Raw genomic sequence first — 23796 nt, forward strand, 5'->3', positions numbered from 1 at the left:
CTTACAATGAGCCAAATTGGTTGCAGAACTGTATAACACACCATTTTTTACTTTCCAGACTCCCCCAAAAAAGGTTACCAAAAAAAAATAAACTTACATTCTGTGAACAGTCTATTCATAAAAGAGCACAGATTACTATTTTCGTTTAAAAATTTTAGTAGCAAAATAGTTTCCATCTTTAATCATATTTTTTTTTTACTTTTCTAATATTCAAAATTTTCTAAAGACATAAATAGATAACAATCACAGTGAGTTCAAGAGGACAGAAAATAGTTTAGATCAGTCAGGTAAGAGTGGACATTAATAGTTCACTGCCGGTACCCCGCTCGTGAGTTAATTTTTCTGGCCCAAGGGGGCAAATCAAGGATATTTAGCTGTAGGTTAGAGAGAGATGTTTTCTGTGGGTCATTGCCAAAATATAATGACATAAGCATCAATGTAATGAGGCTAAACATCAAAGTGACTGATCCTAATCTCAGTTCTGCCAATAGACAAAACAGACCCATTCCTTCTGAGGTGTAATAGAGAATTTTTTCAGCTCTTGAGAAAGTTCAATTTTCAATACAAAATATCCAAAAATAGCACCTTCTTCTCATTCCTCCCAAAATACAAATGCTTCCATTTCTGCAAATATTATCATGCTTCTCACAAGAGGAGAATATTTTTGTGTCTTGTGGCAAGAAGTCTGGCAGGTTGGCAAAGTGGATGCTAACAGAGAAAATTTGCTTATGATCACCTTCCTGATTAAGTCTCACCCATATCCAAGACAATCCATTTAACAGATGCTGTTCAAAGACAGAGAGGACCAAGTTATAGTGACAGGGAAAAGAACAGCAGCCTGCAAATCAAAAGCTGGACTTCTGCTCCAACCAGCTGTGAGCTCCTACCATGTCAGGCCTCAGTTTTCAAACTCATTAAAGTGAGTATATTAGATAATGAATCTCTACATGTTCTTCAGTTTAAAATTAGTGACTCTTTGGTCTAATAAAATGGCTCAAACTATCCAAATGAAGATACTACCATCTCATACAAACAAAATAATACATGAACAATTAAGGCAACTCTCAGCCAGCACATGACTAATAAAAACACTCAAGCTACAGCTGAGGTTTGTGTTCTGGTGCTCTGTGAAGGTGACAACATGAACTGAAATACTAAGCAAATTTCTCTGCACCAAATGCTACAAATTCTGCTGATACTTATCCTGATGAATAGCCTCTCCTATTGATTACATTAGTGTCCTCGTCTTTCATTTCAACATAATTCTTAAAGCTGTGGCTTGGTTTAGCACAGGTATCAGAGATTATGAACACTAGACAGACTCTAGTCTGGCTGCTAGTCTAATCCAGTGTTTCTAAAATATTCCTTGAAATATAATACTCCTGGGAGAAATTGTTGCACGGTCAACATTCACACTCTTCCCTCTCTAGAGAGTTCCAGAGCACGTTAAAGCCCTGGGGGGTCCTTCAGCAACATTCTTAGATCCTGTTTAAACCGATGTATTTCTAAAATTCACCTGAACATATATGAAATATCCCAGAGATTATGGTTTGAAATTTTAGCACACAGTTCTGAGCTCTTCTTAGCATGAGGCATACTGTATCTACCATTTATAACTGAGTGATCCCACACCTTTATCCTCAGTTATTTCACCATGAAAATGGGGAAAATAATCCTGATCTTGCATAGCTGCTGGTGACAGACAAATAAGAGAAATAAGTCTCTATATTTAAAAGTTTACCAAAAATGTGTGGCCCAAAACAGGTATCAATGAATCATTATTGTTGCTGTTGGCATTATATTGCTGTTGTTATTGTTTTTATTATTATTTCTGGAAGCCTTCAAATGGAGAATTCAGTATGTGAATATAAAAGGAAAGGAAAAAAAAGAAACCAAAAGGACATCCAAAAGAAAAGCAAAAAGGACATCCAACTTATATGTTTGTCTGCAGTGGAGAAACTCTCTTCTTCCAGAAATTAGAATAAATCATGAAAAGTCAGGAAAATGGCAGGTCTACTGCCCTGAGATGATAGGTATAATGCCTTTGGCTCACCCAGCTTCTGCATTTTCTGGACTTTTGCTGGAATATACACTGAAAATTCACTGAGCTATGTGGCAAGCTACCTTTCCTTATTACTCCTTTTTAGTGTTTAGGATTGCCAGATTCTAATGTAACACACATGTTTCCTGCAGACAGTTTTTTCTCCTGCCCCGAAACAAGTTTGAACTTCACAATACTCAAAAACAATGAGCAGGGATTTCTAAAATAAATGAAATCAATTTTCTTCTCTTAAATTCAATGAAATTGTGCTGCTATCATACTCATAGGCGTTTCAGGACCTAGCATGCACTAGGCTCTTACTTTATCTTGAAACAAAGACTTTGCATAAGTCAAATGTTTCCTTTAAGAATTCTAGAGAGCTCCATGTGGCCCTCTAAGGGGGGGCCAATCAAGTGGGGACCTCTGAGTACCAGTCTGCATCTTTTCAGCTATATGTGAACAAACTTCATGATACACTTCAAGTTGTCTAACTTACTGCACCACAGCTCACTTTGATTATAATGAATGTGTTGTGCCCCATTGTGGAAATCTATTTACGAAGAGTTGCCTTGGCTATAAATGGGTCCAATTTGCTCTCTGCAAGTCTAGTAAGTTATTTAGGATTATTCAAAATGAAAAGGGGTTTAGAGTAATATCAATGACAAACAAATCCAAAACAATGAATCTAATGAAGTATTTGGGAGACATTTAGACTTTTAGAACTGTACTTTAGTAACTATCAATGAACTTTTTAAAGGGACAAAATATATTTTCTATTAGGAGAGGATTTTTAAAATTATGTTTAACTTAATTAGGGGAATTGGCATCATTTGTTCTAAGATTTTCAAAGGATTCTCTAAAATTGGTCAGGGATAATTTGGCTACATGCATATACATGGATATTAATGGCTGTGGTAATAGCTATAATGTAATGAGCATATACTGTGTGTCAGGAACTGGATGACATCTTTAAATAGAGTATCTTCAGCCCCTCATGACAACTCTGTAAGACTGAGACATTAAGTAACTGCTCCAAGGCCACATGGTGTAAGTAGTACACTTTCTTAGAATCAGGTCAGTTTGCACCAACTCCAATGATCGTTCCAAAACAATCAGCTTCCACATTAGGCCATGGCAATAAAAACTATATTTCTAGTTTGGGAAATGTGGGAACAAAAAAAAATAGGTAATGTCAGAAATAAATGAGTAAATGATTGCTGCTTCAATTTCAGTACTTGATATTGGTCTGTTCAGGAATCCTGATTGAGCCTAGTGAGTCTGTGTGTTTCTAAGAATTTGACCATTTCCTCCACATTTTTAAGTTTATGTGCATAGAGGGTTTTATAATATTCATAGACGATATTTTGTATTTCTGTGGCATTAGTTGTAATTTCTCCTTTTTCATTCCCGATTGAGCTTATTAGAGTCCTTTCTTTTCTGCTTTTCGTTAATCTAACAAGAAGCATGTCAATTTTATTTATCTTTTGAAAGAACCAACTTTTTGTTTTATTAATCTTCCATATAGTTTTTTTATTATTGATTTCCTTGAGTTCTGCTCTGATCTTTGTTATTTCTTTTCTTCTCCTGGGTTTGGTGTTGGTTTGCTCATCCTTTTCCTGTTCTTTGAGATGATGCATTAGATTGTTTATTTGTGATCTTTCTGTCTTTTGGATGTAGGCATTTATGGATATAAATTTTCCTCCCAGGACTTCTTTAGTTGTGTCTCACAGATTTTGATAACTTGTGTCTCCCTTTATCACTTAGTTCAAAGAATCTTTTGATTTACATCTTAATTTCCTCCTTAATGAAATAATCGTTCAGCAGAAGGTTGTTTAGTTTCCATGACTTTGTGTAGAGATGAGAGTTTCTGTTGGAGTTGATTTCTAATTTTATTCCACTGTAGTCTGAGAAGATGCATGGTATAATTTCTATTTTTTAAAATTTCTTGAGACATGCTTTGTGGTCTAGGATATGGTCAATCTTATAGAATGTCCCATGAGCTGACGGGAAAAACATATTCAGTGGTTTTTGGATAGAATGTTCTGTAAATGTCAGTCAGGCTCATTTGTTCTAAGGTTCTGTTTAAGTCCATTGTTTCTTTGTTTATTTTCTGCTTGGAGGATCTGTCCTGTTCTGTCAGAAAGGTGTTGAAGTCCCCAGCTATTACAGTGCTGTTGTTTATCATTTTGTTTAGATCAAGTAGGATTTGCTTTATGAATCTGGGTGCACCTAACTTAGGTGCATAAATATTTAGAATTGTTATGTCTTCTTGTTGAATTATACCCTTCACCATTATATAGTATCCATTTTTGTCTTTCATTACTTTTGTTGACTTGAAGACTAAGTTATCTGAAGTCAGAATTGCTATGCAAGCTTTCTTTTGGCTTCCATTTGCATGAAATATTGTTTTCCATCCATCCACCTTGAGTATGAATGCATCCTTGTGGTTTAGGTGTGTTTCCTGAAGACAGCAGATACTTGGCTTATGTACACTTATCAGTTTGGTCAGCCTATGTCTCTTTAGTGGGCAGTTCAAGACATTTACATTTATTGAAAGAATTGATATATAGGGCAGATTTCTGTTTATTGTGTTCAGTTGAACTTTGTTGCTTTGTTTTCTCTCTGAGCCATTGTGGTATCTGGCCTTTGACCTTTAGCTTTTGGATGATTTTACACTTGCGAGTGCTTATTGTGCTGATCCATGTGTAATACTGTTCTGAGTACTTCTTGGAGGGCAAGTCTTCTCTTGATGAATTCCCTCAGTCTTTGTTTGTCTGAGAAGGTCATTATTTCTCCTTTGTATAAGAAATGTAGTTTGGTGGGGTACAGGATTCTAGGTTGGGCATTATTCTGTTTGAGAAGAGTAAGACTGAGGCCCCAGTCTCTTCTGGCTTGTAAGGTCTCAGTTGAGAAGTCTGCAGTTAGTCTGATGGGTTCTCCTTTGTAGGTTACCTGCTTTCTTCACCTTACAGCTTGTAAGAGGGCCTCATTCATTTTTATTTTGGCCAGTCTGATGATTATGTGTCATGGTGTCTTCCTGTTTGCAGTGAATCTCCCAGGAGTTCTTTGAGCTTCTTGTACCTGGATATCTAGAAGTCCTGAACCAGATTATTTCACATCTGAATTTTACCAGACCTACAAAGAAGAACTGGTGCCTATCCTGCAGAAATTATTTCACAACATTGAGAAAGAAGGAATCCTCTCCAACACATTTTATGAAGCCAACATCACCCTGATACTAAAACCAAGAAAGGATGCAACAAAAAAAGAAAACTACAGACCAATATCCCTTATGAATATACATGCGAAAACTCTCAATAAAATGCTAGCAAACCGAATTCAGGTGCTTATCAAAAAAATAATCCATCACGACCAAGTGGGCTTCATCCCAGAGATGCAGGGATGGTTCAACATACATAAACCTATAAATGTAATTCACCACATAAATAGAAGCAAAAACAAAGACCATATGTACCTCTTAATAGATGCAGAAAAAGCATTTGACAAAATTCAGCACCCTTTTATGATAAGAACGCTTAAAAAAATAGGCATAGAGGGGACTTACCAAAAAATGACAAAAGCCATATATGACAAATCCACAGCCAATATCATACTGAATGGGGAAAAATTGAAAGCATTCACGCTTAGAACTGGAACCAGACAAGGTTGCCCTCTATCACTACCTCTATTCAACATAGTGCTGGAAGTCCTAGCCAGAGCAATTGGACAAGAGAAGGAAATCAAGGGCATCCAAATGGGGACAGAAGAGATCAAACTATAACTCTTTGCTGATGATATGATCTTATACCTAGAAAACCCCAAAGATTCTGCCAAGAGAATCCTGGAATTGATAAACAAATTCGGCAAAGTCTCAGGTTACAAAATTAACATACAGAAATCAGTAGCATTCCTATATGCCAACAAGAGTAAAACTGAGAACTAAATCAAAGACTTAGTACCCTTTACAAAAGCAACAAAGAAAATAACATGAATATATTTAACTAAGGAGAAAAAAGACCTCTACAGGGAGAACTACGAAACACTGAGGAAGGAAATAGCAGAGAACATAAACAGGTGGAAAACCATACCACGCTCATGGGTTGGCAGAATCAACATTGTTAAAATGTCTGTATTGCCCAAAGTGAACTACAGATTCAATGTAATCCCTATTAAAATACCAATATCATTTTTTGCAGATCTGTAAAAAATAATTCTATGCTTCGTATGGAACCAGAGAAGACCCCGTATAGCAAAAGCAATCCTAAGCAATAAAAACAAAATGGGAGGCATCAATTTACCAGACTTCAAACTGTACCACAAAGCTATAGTAATTAAAACAGCTTGGTACTGGCACAAGAACAGGGACATTGACCAGTGGAACAGAACTGAGAACCCAGATATAAAACCATCCTCATATAGCCATCTGATCTTTGACAAAGCAGACAAAAACATACACTGGGGAAAAGAATCCTTATTCAATAAATGGTGCTGGGAAAACTGGATAGCCACATGTAGAAGACTGAAACAGGATCCACACCGTTCACCTTTCACAAAAATCAACTCACGGTGGGTAACAGACTTAAACCTAAGGTGTGAAACTATTAGAATTCTAGAAGAAAATGTTGGAAAAACTCTTACAGACATTGGCCTAAGCAAAGAATTTATGAAAAAGACCCCAAAGGCAATCACAGCAACATCAAAAATAAATAAGTGGGACCTGATCACATTAAAATCTTCTGCACAGCCAAGGAAACTATCATGAGAGCAAACAGACAACCTACAGAATAGGAGAAAATATTTTCATGTTACATAACTGACAAAGGGCTGATAACTAGACTCTATATAGAACTCAGGAAAATCAGCAAAAAAAAAATCAAACAACCGTATCAAAAAGTGGGCAAAGGACATGAACAGAAACTTTTCAAAAGAAGACAGAATAATAGTGAGTAAACATATGAAAAAATGTTCAACATCTCTAATCATCAGGGAAATGCAAATCAAAACCACAATGAGATATCACTTATCCGCAGTGAGAATGGCTTTTGTCAAAAAGTCCCAAAACAATAAATGTTGGTATGGATGTGGAGAGGTAGAAACACTCATACACTGCTGGTGGGACTGCAAACTAGTACAACCTCTGTGGAAAGCAATATGGAGATACCTCGAAGAGCTACAAGTAGAACTACCATTTGATCCAGCAATCCCATTACTGGGCATCTACCCAAAAGAACAAAAGACATTCTATAAAAAAGACATCTGCACTTCAATGTTTATAGCAGCACAATTCACAATTGAAAAGATGTGGAAACAACCCAATCATCAATACATGAGTGGATAAATAAAATATAATATATGTATACCATGGAGTAGTATTCATCTATAAGAAACAATGGTGATATAGCACCTCTTGTATTTTCCTGGATAGAGCTGGAGGCCATTCTACTAAGTGAAGTATCAGAAGAATGGAAAAATAAGTACCACATGTACTCACCATCAAATTGGTATTAACTGATCAACACTTATGGGCACATATAGTAGTAACATTTATCAGGTGTCAGGCAGGTGGGAGGGGAGGAGAGTTGGGTATATTCACACCTAATTGGTGTGGTGCACACCATCTGGAGGATGGACACACTTGAAGCTCTGACTCTGGTGGGGTAAAGGCAATATATGTAACCTAAACATTTGCACCCCCATAACATCCTGAAATAAACAATAAAAAAATGAATAAATGAAAAAAGTGGCTTTGGATTAAAAATATATGCTATACTCAAGCCTTTCTCTTCTAAATTTTCTGGCATGAAAAGTTGGCATGTTTGAGCTAGTGAGAGATGAGCTGAACTAATGGATAATTGCTACTTTATGGATGGCAATTAGAATTATGCAGATCTCAGCAATTTCTTCTCATCTTTGCAACTCAAAATATAAACACCATACAGTCAAGAAATTTTAGCGTAATTGTCACATTGACCTAGTTAAGACATTTGTTTTACAGAATTAATATAACCAAGGAATTATTGAAACTAGTAGGGATACTGGATAGTCTTTGGTACAATTCAATCCCTACTTTCAGAGAAGGGAAAACTGAAACCAAGAGAAGTGAAGTGACTCATTATAGGGCATTTGTTTAACCACAACCAAAAAAATAAAGCCACTCTGCGATATAGAGGCTGTGTGTGTGTGTATATATATATATATATTATATATATATTATATATATCCGTAAAAAGGGGATTTTGGCATCAGACGGACCTGGGATGGAACTCCAGATCAGCTACTTACAAGATACGGACCCAGAGAAAAATATTTAACCTGAAGCTCAGTTTTCCCAACTATAAAATGTCAATAAGGATATCTACCTTGTTAGTTACATTATATATTACATCAAAATCTGATAAAACAAATGGTACTCGGAGGCACTCAATAAATAATATATATATATATATAAAACATAGATAAAGAACTATTCATAATAATATTAGTTACAATTTATGGATTTATACTTTGTTAAATTCCTCTGGACTTTTATCTAAAACGAGAAAAGGTAACAATCATACTATCCTCATCAGTGCTTTAGTAGCTAAAAGAAACGTCTGTTTTGGCACAAAGACATTCCTCAGTTTCCTAATGAGGAATATAAGATATTAGGTGGTAAAAGGTGTTATCTGCTCTTTGAACCTCCATGGGGGTATCAGAAGAAACTCTCCTTGAGTTTTTGTTGAAATTTCAGCCCTTTAATGAGAAGCACCTTCTTAATTTCCACTTCTCCAGCAAAACCGTAGCGTTTCTTTAAAGGCAAAGGCCAGAGTTATTACATAATAATACTTTCTCATTTAGATACAATATAACAAAATGTCATAATAAATTTTCTGTCCATAGTAAATTTTTGCTGACTATATCAAATACAAAATGGATTTAGTTTTGTACCTTTTGTAACTGCTCAAAAATGTATGACAATGTCCGTGGGATAATGCCTCTGTCGCTGTAACGCTCTGCCCCGCCTGTGATAGTGAATGTCTTACCACTGCCGGTTTGCCCATATGCAAAGATGGTACCATTGTAACCTGCCAGGACACTGCAATAAAGAAATGACACATTTTTAATATCAAAATGCCTAATTACATATGTATTAGACCCTGTATTCTAATAACTACCTTATTAAACACTATTGAAAAGATATTTATAGGAAATTTATAGAAATAGCTATGTATGTGAAATTCATAGACAGAATTTACATTTTTATCCAGGAACATCACCACATCAACCCTTTCCTCTAAGAAAGGACATGTAATGGACTCAAAGGGAGTCCAGTCATCTTAAATATTTTCTTCATCTTTAGTATACTGGACTTGAATCAGAGAGTATGTTGAAAAAAAGTTTTGGGGAAAAAAAAAATCTGTAATTTGGCAAATTGTCAACCTCATATGGTGAATACCTCACATGGTAAATACTCACATGGCAGCCATTCCCTAGAACACAGACACACACTCTGCAGCTATGTACCTTGTAGTGTATTCCCTACTTAATACTCAGAACCAGCTGAAAATCCTCTAGGAATTTCCCTCCACTCTTTTCTTGGAAAGACTTTTTGTAGACGATGCTCGTCCATATGTGTTCTCCAGCTCTGCACAATAGCCCTTGATTTGATGGTGGTCTTAAGAACCCTAAATCTTCTCAGCCTTTGTAGACCACCACCTGTAATGTAGGTTTTTAATAATTTGCATGACATGATGCAGACATTCGAAAGTGGGTCTTTTATCTATGCTACATGGAACAGTAAACTTTTGCAGCTTTACTTTTTTTTTTTTTGTTACAAGTGGCTCCTTGATTTCTGAGATGATTTCATCAAACTAGCTATGATGATGTCAGCTAATGGTATCCACATTGTGAGTGGGTTTTTCAACAGATGGTCCCTCTGAGATTACTGCTCACTATTCACATTAGGATTCCTGCTCTACTACTTCTGCTGAGATCCTGTCTACAGTTCTATGTTTTGTATGCTTCCATGCCCACATGTTGAGTGATCAATCATTATGATGCCCCTTTAAAACACACAGGTTTGGCTAGAGCTTATTCTGAAGCGGTCAGTTAAGTCCTTAGCACCTTATGCAGCTATTAAACTAACAACAATGTCTTCTGCAACAAATCAATGCATCTTTTTCTATGTAGGTAGAAGTTGTTATTGGTGTTTATAAACTTAAAGGAATTAGTACAGGGAGTGTGCAAAAAAGTATTAGTATTGTGTGATTTACCTTTCTACTTTTGAGAAGCTTAATCGTTTTACTTTATGTATCTTCATATGGAGACAATATACTGTTGAAATTCTCAACTTTTAAGATGTTGGAACTACCATGATGAATTTAGGTGGATGATGATAGAATCTTTTTCCTCAACAGAATTTGTTACCAATGAAATAGCAATGTCCCAATAGCAATATCATTTGGATATATGGCATTAACTCCGCCATAAATGCTCTAGGTAAATGAGGTCTATAAATTTAACTATTATATTTTAAACATTTTATTGATTTTTGATAGAAAACTTTCTAAAATATATTAGACATTATCTATCTTTAAAAGCAAAGAGTACAGAGTACAAATTAATATTTTCATTTTGATATAGATATAGCCTATGCAAAGTGAATACTGTAGCACTGCGATCCCCAACCCCTGGACCGTGGACTGTTAGGGACTGGGCTGCAGAGCTCTGCCCCCTGCCACCTCTATCCATGGAAAAATTGTCTTCCATGAAACTTAGGAACCTGGATGCCACACAGCAGGGGTGAGTGGCAGCAGGAGGTGAGAGGCAGGCAAGCAAGCAAAGCTTCATCTGTATTTACAGCTGCTCCATATCTCTCACTCTGCCTCCCCAACCCCCATCCCCACCCCACCTATAGAAACATTGTCTTCCATGAAACCGGTCCCCAGTGCCAAAAAGTTTGGGGACTGCTTCTGTAGCACACCACATTGTACCCACTATGCTATGTCTTCTTTTTTATACTTAAATCTTCTTTCCCACTGCCAGTTGGCCTAATATATCTACCTCTAACATGTGCTCCCCCTACCCCCATCTGTTGTGGGATGGAAAACCAAATGGCATAGCTTCATAGAACACTGTATAAAATAAAAAGAATATAGGCTCTACCTGTATATATTCCCATGGATATTTATTTATCATACTGCCAAAATTAAAAATTTAAATAGAGAAATGTAAACAGGCAAAATTTATTTCCAGTTCCTTCTGTAGAGCCCCTATTCCAATTCAACCTTGTGTACACTCTTCACTGGGCACTAGGCCTTTTCATATGCTTCTAGTCTCATCTGTCCTAAGGGATAATACTAATTAAAAATAAACAAAGAGAAATAGTGGGGTAGGGATCTTTGAAAATCCATTCCTCCACAAGAACAATATCAGTGGCAAAAATTGTCAAAATCAACTTTTTCAGAACTCTGGAAATTATCCAAAGGCTTACAACAATCCAAATAGTGTTTATTCAAGAAAAACAGCTGAAACTCAGTAGGAACAGTGAGCTTTGTGGGATTTTAACTTGAATATTCTCAGCCCCCGCTCCCCAGCTCCATGGTAGCCTTGAAAAACAATAGCCTTGAAACACAGGAGCTGTGAAAACCAGCAGCCTAGCAACCACTGAAGGGACCAGTACAAGTTTGGAGCTCTTCAAAAAAGCCCCATCTTCAAAGAATTGTCATTCTCTGACCTGTCTGGCAGCTCCCTGGAAAAGCCCCACTGATAGTACTTGTCTATGTTTGATCTGACTCAGAGCTCACTCAGTGAGAGCAGCCTTGTCCCCACGGTGTTTATGGAAAACAATCAGTGGCAAGTGTTTAACATCACAGCTGTCCAAGGCTGCAATACCAGTCAGGTAAACAAGAGGATGACCAAAAACTTAAAAAGGAAAATCCGTGGAATCAGCTGTCTATAAGAAGCTTTGTAGAGCTCTGACATATTCCTGGGCCTGTGGAAGGCCACACACATGTGCAAGGCTGTGTGTGTACACAGAAAAGACTTGAGAAGGGCATTAAATCTCACTTCTGGCCTTGAGACTCTGCACAAACAGCAAGTGAGAAGATAGAGCTATAAACTTTCAGTGCACTGAAGGTATGCCTCGACACACACGCAGAGCCCCTTGTGTGGGGGCCTGGAAACTGATAGGGACAAGACACTTAAGGAAATCTCTGTCCAATCATTAGCTGACCACAAAGCTAATTGAGCCGAGATTTCAGAGGCTGCACATGACAAAGATATAGACTTTACAGAATTAGTCCAGAAAAATCACTAAATAAACAAGCAGCGACAGCAAGTACAATAACAAACAACAACAACAACAAACTGACAGAATAGTCTTTTTAATAAATGATGCTTGGACAACTGGATATCCACTTATAAAAGAATGGAGCTGAACCCCTACCTCATACCATATATAAAAAATAACTCAAAATAAATCATGGACCTAATATAACAGATAAAACTGAAAAAAGTCTTAGGAGAAGAGCTTCATCACCTTAGATTAGGCAATGGTTTATTAAGTATGACATCAAAAACATAAATAGCCAAAGGAAAAAAAAATAAACTGGATTTCATTAAAATAAAAAAACTTTTGTTGTTTCAAAGGACACAGTCAAGAAAGTGAAAGGACAACCCACAGAATGGAGATAATGTTTTTATTAATAAATCATCTATCTGGCAAGGGACTTGTCATCATATCCATAATACATAACATATAAAGAACACTTACAACTGAATAATAAAAAGACAAATAACTCAATTAAAAAGTAGGCAAGGGATTTGAATAAACATTTCTCTAAAAAGATAAACAAAGGGCCAATAGCACATGAAAAGATGTTAACCTTCATTAGCCATTAAGGAAATGCAAATCAAAACCACAATGAGGTACCACTTCACACTCACTAGCATAATTAAAATAAAAAAGACAGATAAGAAGCATTGGTGAAAATTAAAAAAAAGAAGTGTTGGTGAGGATGAAGACAAATTGGAACCCTCATACATTGTTGCTAGAAATGTAAAATGGTATAGTGTCTTTGAAAAACAGTTTTGTAGCTCCTTAGAATGTAAATGTAGTGTTACCATATGACCCAGCCAGGTATATAGCCAGCAGTATTAAAAAAAATGTCCACACAAAAATTTATAATGAATGTTCACAGAAGCACTGTTCATAATGGCCAAAAAGTGGAAACAACTAAATGATCACCAACTGATGAATAGATAAATAAAATGTGTTATGTCCATTCCATGGGATATTTGGCAATGAAAAGAAATAAAGTATTGATACATGCTACAATGTGGATAAAACTTGAAAACATTACGTTAAAGGAAAGAAGCCAATCACAAAAGGCCATATATTGTGCTTGCATTTATAGAAAATGTCTAGAATAAGCAAATACCACAGAGATAAGATGATTCGTGGTTGACAGGGGCTGGAAGAAAGGGTAAATAAGGAGTGATGGCTCATGGGTATGGTATGGGGCTTCTTTTTGGGGTAACGAACTGTTCCAAAATTAAATAATAGTGATTGATGGTAGCACATTTGTACTAAAAGCTACTACATTATCTACTTTGAGGAATAAATTTTTGTATGTGAATAACATCTCAACAAAGCTGTTATAATAATAAAATGGTAAAGAAGAATCTATACTAAGTTCTTAGTAACTAGATGTGTTTACCACCTTTTCAGTAGTATTTTTAAAGACAGAACAAGGGAATAGTAATTAATCAAAGGAGTGAAAATCTAATGATAAAATTCAGCAATGCACCATGAGATGGACATTCTTGTTCAGAAATATTTCTGAACTTCCTAAAATCAACAATGCAGGCTACTGCTTAATCCATCTCAGCTAGAGACAGCCCTGATATGTAAATAAATCAACCCTTTATAAACCCAGAGTTTGATGATCCAATGAAATTTCCATTGTAGAAATCCTCTCCTTCCTTTTGCAAAATGCATATTCCCAAGAAGTTTAAATTATAAAGCTATTTTGTCATTTTTTATCTTTTAATATTTGCATGAATAAAACAAAAATAAAGCTTCTACCGTTTTGGAGATCATAAGCTGAAGTATTGCTCCATACACATCAAAATTACATGCTAGAAAAAATACAAATCATTTTAAAGTTTAGTTTTTCACTTTTATTACTCCTTATTTGTTTAGCTAGACTCCAAGTAGAAGACTGTTTGGACTATCTGCACATTTTGTTTACCCCCTGATGTGAAGGCTTTAAGAATCTCCTTATACTATATCTAAACAAAAGTAACCAATAACAAATTGTTATTGTAATGACGATCTAGTTCACTAAGTCAAAAAAGATATTAATTGTAGCCCCTCAAATTCGAAGAGACAGCATGGTTGAAAAAAAAGAAACGAAGTCCAATAATAGGATCATGGATTTTATAATTGATGCCATGAGAGGTCTTCTAACTACTTTTTGCCCAACAGAAGCATCTCTTCCAAGGATATTTTTCAGGTATTTCTGAAAAATAGTCATAGAAACTATGCATTAACTGCTGGTTAACTCAGGACCAGGCTGAAATTAGAGAATCAGGTAGAGCTGACTTCATTTTTGAGAGGAGAGAGAGAGCAGGTGAGGTGGTACCTAAAAAGATTAGTCTTAATTTAACAGTTTAGCTTTAGAAAAATTAAGAATCAAAGGAAAACACATATTTATATTTTTAAAAATTGTTTATAGAAATAAAGAAAATTACTCAGGAAACACAAATAAACCAAACTAAAAATAGAATTTTTTTTTTTTTTTTTTTTTTTGAGACAGAGTCTCACTCTGTTACCCAGGCTAGAGTGCCGTGGCATCAGCTAGCTCACAGCAACCTCAAACTCCTTGGCTCAGGTGATCCTTCTGCCTCAGCCTCCTGAGTAGCTGGGACTACAGGCATGCACCACCATGTCCAGCTAATTTTTTTTTTGAATATATTTTAGTTGTTTGGCTAATTTCTTTCTATTTTTAGTAGAGACGGGGTCTCGCTCTTGCTCAGGCTGGTCTCCAACTCCTGAGCTCAAACGATCTGCCCACCTCGGCCTCCCAGAGTGCTAGGATTACAGGTGTGAGCTACTGCGCCTGGCCAAAAATAGAAGTTTTTAAGCTAACAGAAATATGCTATCTTTATGTTTAATTTGAGTAAAAAATCTTTGCTTAATGTCACCAAGACTAATCTGGAACAGAATAAAAATTAAGGTCTCCTATTTTAAATATATAGTTACTCCCTTACCCCAACTTGCCTTTCATACAGTTCTTAAAGTCCAAGTAGGTGAAATTCCATTATTTTGAAATCCTCAGAATAGTTAATTTCTGTCCACTGTAGCCCCCTTTCTAGAATACAGTCCTCCAGTCCTCATAAGCAGCCCCAAGCGGCAATATGGTGCAACCCATTGTCTTCTATGGAGGAATATGGCAAGTGACTTTTAACTGTCTCACTTTCAGAATATCTCAGAGTACATAAATTTTGAAGAGGCATTTGAACCAAAAACAATAGCAACCCATAATTAACACAATTAAAACAACTCTGTTTTGCTATATATAAAAATAATCTCATCTGTTAAGGCAAATAACCATGGAACTTGCAAAATTTCCAGCAAGCTTTGGTCATGGGGCATTCTCTATGCTGTAAAAGAGAAGGGAGGGAAAAAAAAGTGGGGAAGTCTACCCTTCTGGGGAATCTGAGAGAGTAGCAGACTTTGAGAGGTATATTTTTCTGCCTGGAAGGCTTCCTTAGTCCCTATTTTTCTGGTAGTAGGCTCCCCACCCGCTTTTACATGCTCAGGAGGAGCAGGCAGGTGTGTGGGGTGCATGACTCAGGCCTGGCCAATCGCACCACCTCATTCCATCACCGTCCCCCAGCCCCTTCCCTGTCTGTAACAGCCAGTGTTCCAAGAGGCTGATGACATGCCTCAAGAAGGGCAAATAAGAGTGTCCCTGTATAGGTTTTGAGAAGGAAAAAAGCTTTCTCTTTGCTGGGGTCCCTGAGCCATGGCTGCCAGAGGCCATCTCCAATTCCCTTCTGCACAAGGAAGCAAGCTCAAGCAAGGGTCAGATGGGTGCAGGAATACGGCTGTGTCGGGCACCCAGTTCAAGTCGTGAAGGTCCTGGTTTTTACATCACTCCCTTCAATTCTTTGAGCTGACCCAGTTATGTGAGCCAAGAGGTCCTCTTTTCTTGAGTTGGGATTCAGTTATACGCAACCAGGAGTTATTTCTAACACAAAGTTTCTAGAATAATCTGAAAGACATCTCTTGTCCATTGATTTAAACCAGGGATCTGAAGCCAGCAGTGAATCTAGCATACGGGAATGTTTAAACTTATCTAAATTTGAATGGCTTTTTAGGGGACATGTGTTCTCCAGTTTTCCATGGTCCCCAACACTCCCTAATGTCTTAGACTCAGCTGCTTCCCAAATGTATGTTACCTGCTGCCACTTGAAGGCAGGGCTGTATCACTGCACTGCTAGTAACACAGTGCTGCTCACAGCGTAGTCCGTGTGAATGCCAGGGCTGCTTCAGAGCTGCACGGTGCACAGCTGTTCAGGGAGACGACTGAAAATCATGCTCTTTGGAGGTGTGCAACATGGAGGTCCTGCTTAAAGGGATTTGAGTTTAGCTCCCCTGGTATAGATTCTGCCCATTCTGAAAGCACGTTCTGGCAAGAGCATCCTAAGGTCATTTACAGCTTCACTTCTGTGACACATTGATTTAGTTGTAAGTCCTGATAAAATGGGTCACAGGACTAACTTTAGCCAACCTAAATCAAATCATTAGCTATTTTTTTTAGAAAAGAATAGCCAAGGCAAGAATATCCAGATTAGAAAGAGTTAACCTACGCATCCAAAATATGTTTTTGTGAGAAAAATAAAACTGCAAATGTGGACTAAGTGTTAATTTGTAAAGCTGTGAGCATATTGGTTATTGGACTAGAGTTACCAAGAAGAGCCCACAGGCAAAATACAGCCAGCAGAGCATATTGTTTGGTTGGCACTGTCCTTTTTAAAAAAATTCACCTCAATCTGAATGCTCTTAGCCCACAGGACTTGAGCTCCCCAATTTAAGCACACATACTACTACTCCCTACAGCCCTCGCTGGTTTACTTCAGATGAATTGCCCTCTATAGAACGTTAAGTTTTGCAACCCCTGGTATAAAGTGACTCAGTAAATGCTAAGAGAGTAACACTTTGATTTAAAAAATATATATATCAACAAAAAACTGAACTAAATATAAGCATCTCCCAGGTTTTAAAATATCATAAGCAGCCTCCTCATATCATCAACCACCCAAGAAAGAGAATGGCTATCTCTCCCATCATTGTTCACATTTCATAAATTTTAAAATGTGATAGAAAAACAAGAATGTTGGTTCCTTCTACCAAAACAGTCACTTTGGCCCAATCAGGACTCTCACTCTTGGATGTCTCACAAAACAGGATCAGCGGCTGCCTGTCTTGAATGATTTTCAAATTCTTCTCCTTGGATTCAGGGGCTAAGCAAGGGGACCTCCTGAGCTTCCTTCCAGCTCTATGATTCTCAGAGCTTTGTTCACAGTTTTGTCCCAATTACTTCAAACCACACTTTGCAAGAGGCAAACACACCATGGGGTACATAATCCAAACAGTCTCTCTTGAAAGGATCTTCAAGACCTTAAGCATACTAAATGGCTTCACGTCCATAAGTTCATGGACCAAATCCAGGCCAAAGTGCTCTCTAAATGAGGTTGTTTATTATTTCCCAAGTTTCTACAGAAACCATTTTGTCTAGTATTAATAATAAGCAGCTTAAAATCTGGAAACATAACAAATGCATGAAACTTCAATAGGAGAAAATGACCCCTTCTGAATACAATTCAGTTCTGAAATACATTTCAGTTTGAAATCCAGCATATACTATTAAAAAGCAAAGGCTACATTTTTATCTTATTTGTATTATGAAAAATAAATTTACTGTAGCATTTCTGACATATATATTTTCCATGACCCTTGAGAATAAACACTTAGATTAATTAAATACATAATCATTTTCAGATGACAATCTAAGGAGGCAACTAAAATGAAGAAACAAAGTTTTATACAATAATGTGGGAAAATCCATTGTCTATAGAATTTTATTTGGACAGAATCTTGCATAAAATCTGAACTGGTTACTTTAGGTTTCTTTTGTAGGGGTACAAAAGAAAATAGAAAATACTTTTCCCTAAAATTGTAACACTGAGTTCTCTTGTCAGTAAATCAATCAACCACATTCTTTAAATCATCCATTATATTATACAAAAAGCCTAGTACTGTGTGCTATGTGAATTTATAGGAAAAAAAAGTTCTCAAGAAACTTGCAATGCAAGATCAAACAAAATAATTAGCAAGATAAGCACCTTTAAATATATGAGCATGTGCCTATATTATGCCTACATAATCTTCTAATTTGCACATTAATCTAGAACAACAAAAAAAATCCCCAAATGGCGTATTTATACATAGGTTGGGAGAGTGATAAAGAATTTATAGAAAGTCCTCTACAAAGATTTCTCATTAGAAAGGTTAAGTGAGAAAATTGTATTTTCCTGGAGACTCCATCCTTTTCCTTGCAAATGTGAATGGAGCTCTGGGTCCTCCAGCCATTTGAGTAGGTAAAACAGAGATCCAAGAATCCAAGCGAAGAAGTGGGGAAGACAGGGACAGAAATGAAAAGATAAAAGGGACTACTTTATGGGGAGGAATTGTCTAAAGGGTTTTGAAAGAGAATGGAGAATGGAAAATTGAGAACTACAGGATGGTGGGGGAGGGCAGCAGATAGTTGCCGTAAATGTGGAGGATGCTGAGAGAAGCAGCAATGGAGAAAGGATATTTAAGATGTTTGCATCACGTTAAAAATGCACTCTCTTTCAAGTGCATCTGCACTTGAATGTTTATTGCAGTACAATTCACAATTTCAAAGATGTGTAATCAACCCAAGTGCCCATCAATTCATGAGTAGATTAACAAAATGTGGTATATATTTACCATGGAATACTACTCAATCATAAAAAGGAATGAATTAATGTATTTTGCAGCAATTTGGATGGAACTGGAGACCATTATCCTAAGTGAAGTATCTCAAGAATAGAAAAAAAAAACATCACATGTACACCCTAATAATTTGGAATTAATTGATGGGCACACATGGGCACAAAAGAAATATTAATAAAAATAGCTGGAAATCAAGAAGTGGGGCAGGGGAGGAAAGCAGGGGTAAAAACCTACCTAACAGGTACAATGAACAATATTCAGATGATGGGCACACTTACAGCCCTGACTAATGCATTATAAACCTATCCATGTAACAAAAACATTTGTATCCCCTCAATGATTTGAAATGAAAAAATGATTTAAAAAAATGCACTCTCTTACCCCTTGAAGTGCCTGAAAGCCTGAATGCAATCTGAGCTTTGCATACTTTCAAAAGTGATACTGTACACAGATCAGACCATATGGAGCTCTAGTTTATATTTGAGTTATAAAGCTTTTTTCTCTATACTTGTAGTCTCAAAAGTACTTGCTAAATAAGACCTTCTAACTTGATTTCAATTTTGTGTGAAATGAATTTTGCACATTCTTGGAAAAATTCAAAGATGCTTTGATTTCAATGGACAATAAGCAAGGAGGAAAATTGTCCTTTGGAATAGTATGATAAATAAAAATACATCTCACAAAGTTGCTATTCATTGTGGCTTTATTTACAACATGGATACGTAATGACCTAATGAGATTTAGGAGCTGAGAGTCTGAAGCAGAAAGATGTGGCCCGATTGGGATCACTCATATGGAATGAGGGGAAAGGAGCAGCACAGAAGGCAGAGTGTGCAGGCTGACCTACGACTTAGCTGGCTGTTCAGCTGAGTAATGTCAAGCTCATCTTGCAGGCCATGGGGAGCCACTGACGGGTTTATGCAGGTTTGGTGTAGTTAAGTGTTGATTACTGGGTACTAGAGGGGCATGAGAGCAGAGGTGAGGAGGCCAGTCTTGGCTGGGCAGTTATCATATGAGGAATTTTCTATGAACAACTATGAGAAGAGACATGGGAGAACAAGAGGGAATAGCGTTCACAAAATGTTATGAGAGATATATCCTACTATCTGTTTATAGATAGTAGAGGTGAAATATCATCTTACCAAGTACTATTAAGAATATGGTCTCAATAAACTAAAATATCTCTAGTCTTAAAGTGGTCAATCAAAATGTATATATCTACATTTTTCTGTAGCACTTGAAACTCAGTCTGATCAAAACTGAACTCATAATTTTTTCTCATTAACACATTCTTCCTCCTTTTCTCCAGGAAATCTCTTCTGAAACTTCTATTATCCCTCACTTCACACATCAGAAAGTTTAGTCTTACGGAAGTTAACTACATCCAGGTCACTCATAGTAAGTGATAAGACTAAAATCGAAGTCCATCTGATTCTAAATATAATATTCTTTCTACTACCTAATTAAGTTATGGAGTGAACCTACTATCTTTTTTAAAAGCTAATGACCAAGGGTGTTCATTAGAATTATTTCCAGTTAAATAGTCATTCTAAAATTGCTCTCCCCAGAATTTCATAGGAAAAAATAACATAAAAGTCTTAGAGATTCAGTTACTGGCTTCATTTTTTTAAAATTTGAGGGCTAATTATAATAAACAGATTAAGATTAATATAATAGATTAAGTTTATACAATTAAATTACCGATATAATATTTTTCATTTGTTCTCGTCTTAAAACCACACCTTTGTTACTGACATGGCATGTAGTAAGAATCTTACAGGTATTACTGTAGTACAGATTTACAATACTTTTATCTGGGGTACATTGATTTTCATTAATTACATGGTAAAATCCTGCAAAGTACTGTTTTATAACAACACTATCTAGGATAGTTAGATGTAGGACAGAAAATTAACCTTAAAATATCTGTGTCGTCTATTCAGAGAGAAGCAAAGGATGTGCCTTTATCACTAACATGTTATTATAATAATAGGATTAATAGCATAGGAAACAGAAAATAATTACTAATTTTTTTAGGGTTTTCCTCTTGAAGGCAGATATCAAATGGAGACAGTACCAAGGACTGGGGGACAGCCTCTAGGAAAGTCATGAGATTCAGAGCAGAGGAAGAAAGAATGCAGATATTTTCCTCAATTTCCTTTGATGCCTGACATCCAAAAACTCTTTTCAAGTCCCTATCTGGAACACAAAGACCACAAAGGGATTACAAGTTGTAATGAGTAGCTAAATATATTTTACATAAAAGGTAAGGTCAGGCAGCTGGAAGGCTCTTAAAATCTAAAGGAGAGGGAAAGGGCAGAAGGGCTCTCCACCACTTCTCTGTAAATTCACAGTTAGCTGACTGTTAAAAGAGGAACAACAGAGGGCTTTGTGAGGCTGCAAAAAAAAAAAAAAGAAAGAAATTCCATAGAATGTCAGTGGGGGGGGGGTTTCGTAGACTTCTCTCAGCAGAAAGGGAAATGTGGTCCTCTGAATGTACAGAAAACAGGAAAACTCTTGAGTACAGAATGGAATACACAGAACTAAGGTAAGCTTTTTCCCCTCCTCCATTTATTTCTTATTTGTATATTTTAAGAGGTACAAGTGCAATTTTGCTACATTGGTATATTGCTCCTGGTGAAGTAAGGGCCTTCAGTGCATACATCACTGAAGCAACACACATTGTACCCACTGAGCAACCTCCCGTCATCCTGCCCCTTCCTAGCTCTCCACCTCACCGAGTTTCCATTGTCCAACATTCTCTGCACTCTGCTTCCATGTAACCACGTTACTTAGCTCCCACTTATAAGTGAAAACATGAGGTTTCACTGAGTTGTTTCACATAAGAGAATGGCCTCCAGGTCCATGTATGTTGCTGCAAAAGACATGATTCATTCTTTTTTATATACCTGAATAGTATTCTGTTGCACTTAAATACCACCTCTTCTTTATCCATCCTCCATTGATGGACACTTAGTTTGATTCCATACTTTTGCTATTGTGAATAGTGCTGCAATAAACATACGAGTGCAGGTATCTCTTTTATATATTGATTTCTTTTTCTTTAGGTAGATACCAAGAAGTTGGATTGCTAGATCATATGGTAGTCTGTTTTTAGTTTTTTCAGAAATCTCCATACTGTTTTTCATAGAGGTTACATTCCCACCAACAGCATATAAGAGTTCCCTTTTCTCCACATCCTTGCCAACATCTGTTATTTTTTGTCTTTTTAAAAATAGCCATTCTTATTGGTGTACCATGGTATCTCACTGTGGTTTTAATTTGCATGTCTCTGATGATTAATGATTGGAATATTTTTTCATATGTTTGTTGGCCATTTGTCTTCTTTTGAAAAAATGTCTGTTCATGTCCTTAGCCTACTTTTTAATGGGGATAATTGGAGTATTTTTTTGTTGAAGTGTTTGAATTCCTTGAAAATTCTGGATATTAGTCCCCTGTCAGACATATGGTTTGCAAATATTTTCTCTCATTCTGCAGGTTGTCTGTTCACTCTGTTGATTATTTCTTTTGCTGTGCAGAAGCTTTGTAGTTAAGGCCCATTTGTTTATTTTTGTTTTTGTTGCTTGTGCTTTTAAGGTCTTAGTCATGAATTTTTTGCCTAGACTAACGTCTAGAAGAGTTTTCCCAAGGCTTTATTCTAGTATTTTTATAACTTGAGGTCTTACATTCAAGTTATCTATCTTGAGTTGATTTTTGTGTTCAATGAGAGATAAGAGACCAGTTTCATTCTTCTGCATATGGCAATCCAATTCCCAGCACCAGTTATTGAAAAGGGTGCCCTCTCCCCGCTGTATGTTCTTATTGACTTTGTTGAAGATCAGTTGGCTGTAGTAATGTGGCTTTATTTCTGGGTTCTATATTCTATTCCATTGCTCTATGTGTCTGTTTTTATATCAGTACCATGCTGTTTTAATTACTAGCTTTGTAGTATAATTTGAAGTCAGGCAATGTGATGGCACCAGCTTTGTTCTTTTTGCTCAAGATTGCTTTGGCTAGTTGGGCTCTTTTTTTGGTTCCATATGAACTTTAGAATTGTTTTTTTTATTTCTGTGAAAAATGATGTTGGTATTTTGATACGAATTGCATTGAACCTGTAAGTTGCTTTAGGCAGTATGGTCATTTTTTATTTTATTTTTTTATTTATTTTTTTAAACTTTTTTTTTTTTTTAGCTTATTATGGGGGTACAAAGTTCAGGTTATATATATTGCCCATGCCCCTCCATCCCCCCGAGTCTGAGCTTCAAGCGTGTCCACTCCCCAGACAGTGCACATCACACTCATCACGTAGGTATACACCTATCCCCTCCCCCCAGCCCCCACCTCTGTCCGATACCCAGTTGCTGTTATTCCCAAATGTGAGCATGGGATATTTTTTCTGTTTGTTTGTGTCATCTACAATTTCTTTCATCGGGGTTTTGCAGTTAGCCTTTCAGAGATCATTCACTTCTTTGGTTAAATACACTCCTAGGGTGTTTTGTTTTGTTTTGTTTTGTTTTGTTTTTGCAGCTATTGTAAATAAGACTGCCCTCTTGGTTTGATTTTCAGCTAGATCATTATTGGTGTGTAGAAATGCTACTGATTTCTGTATGTTGATTTTTTTTTTATTTCATCTTATTATTATGGGGGATACAGAATTTCAGGTTACATACGTTGCCCATGTACTGCCTGTCCCCCCAAGTCAAAGCTCCAGGCGTGTCTGTTCCCC

At 36.6% G+C, this 23796-nt stretch overlaps 1 protein-coding gene across 1 annotated transcript in view; it reads right to left on the minus strand.

The window, feature by feature from the left end:
* Positions 1-23796, minus strand: part of KIF6 (kinesin family member 6) — a 372644-nt gene that overhangs the window by 272678 nt on the left and 76170 nt on the right. The window contains exon 4 of the mRNA XM_069488531.1: positions 8969-9116. Coding sequence (XP_069344632.1) covers positions 8969-9116 — 148 coding nt within the window. The remainder of the gene's footprint in view (positions 1-8968; positions 9117-23796) is intronic.

Source organism: Eulemur rufifrons, chromosome 15 (assembly GCF_041146395.1).
Source record: "Eulemur rufifrons isolate Redbay chromosome 15, OSU_ERuf_1, whole genome shotgun sequence".
Taxonomy (NCBI): domain Eukaryota; kingdom Metazoa; phylum Chordata; class Mammalia; order Primates; family Lemuridae; genus Eulemur; species Eulemur rufifrons.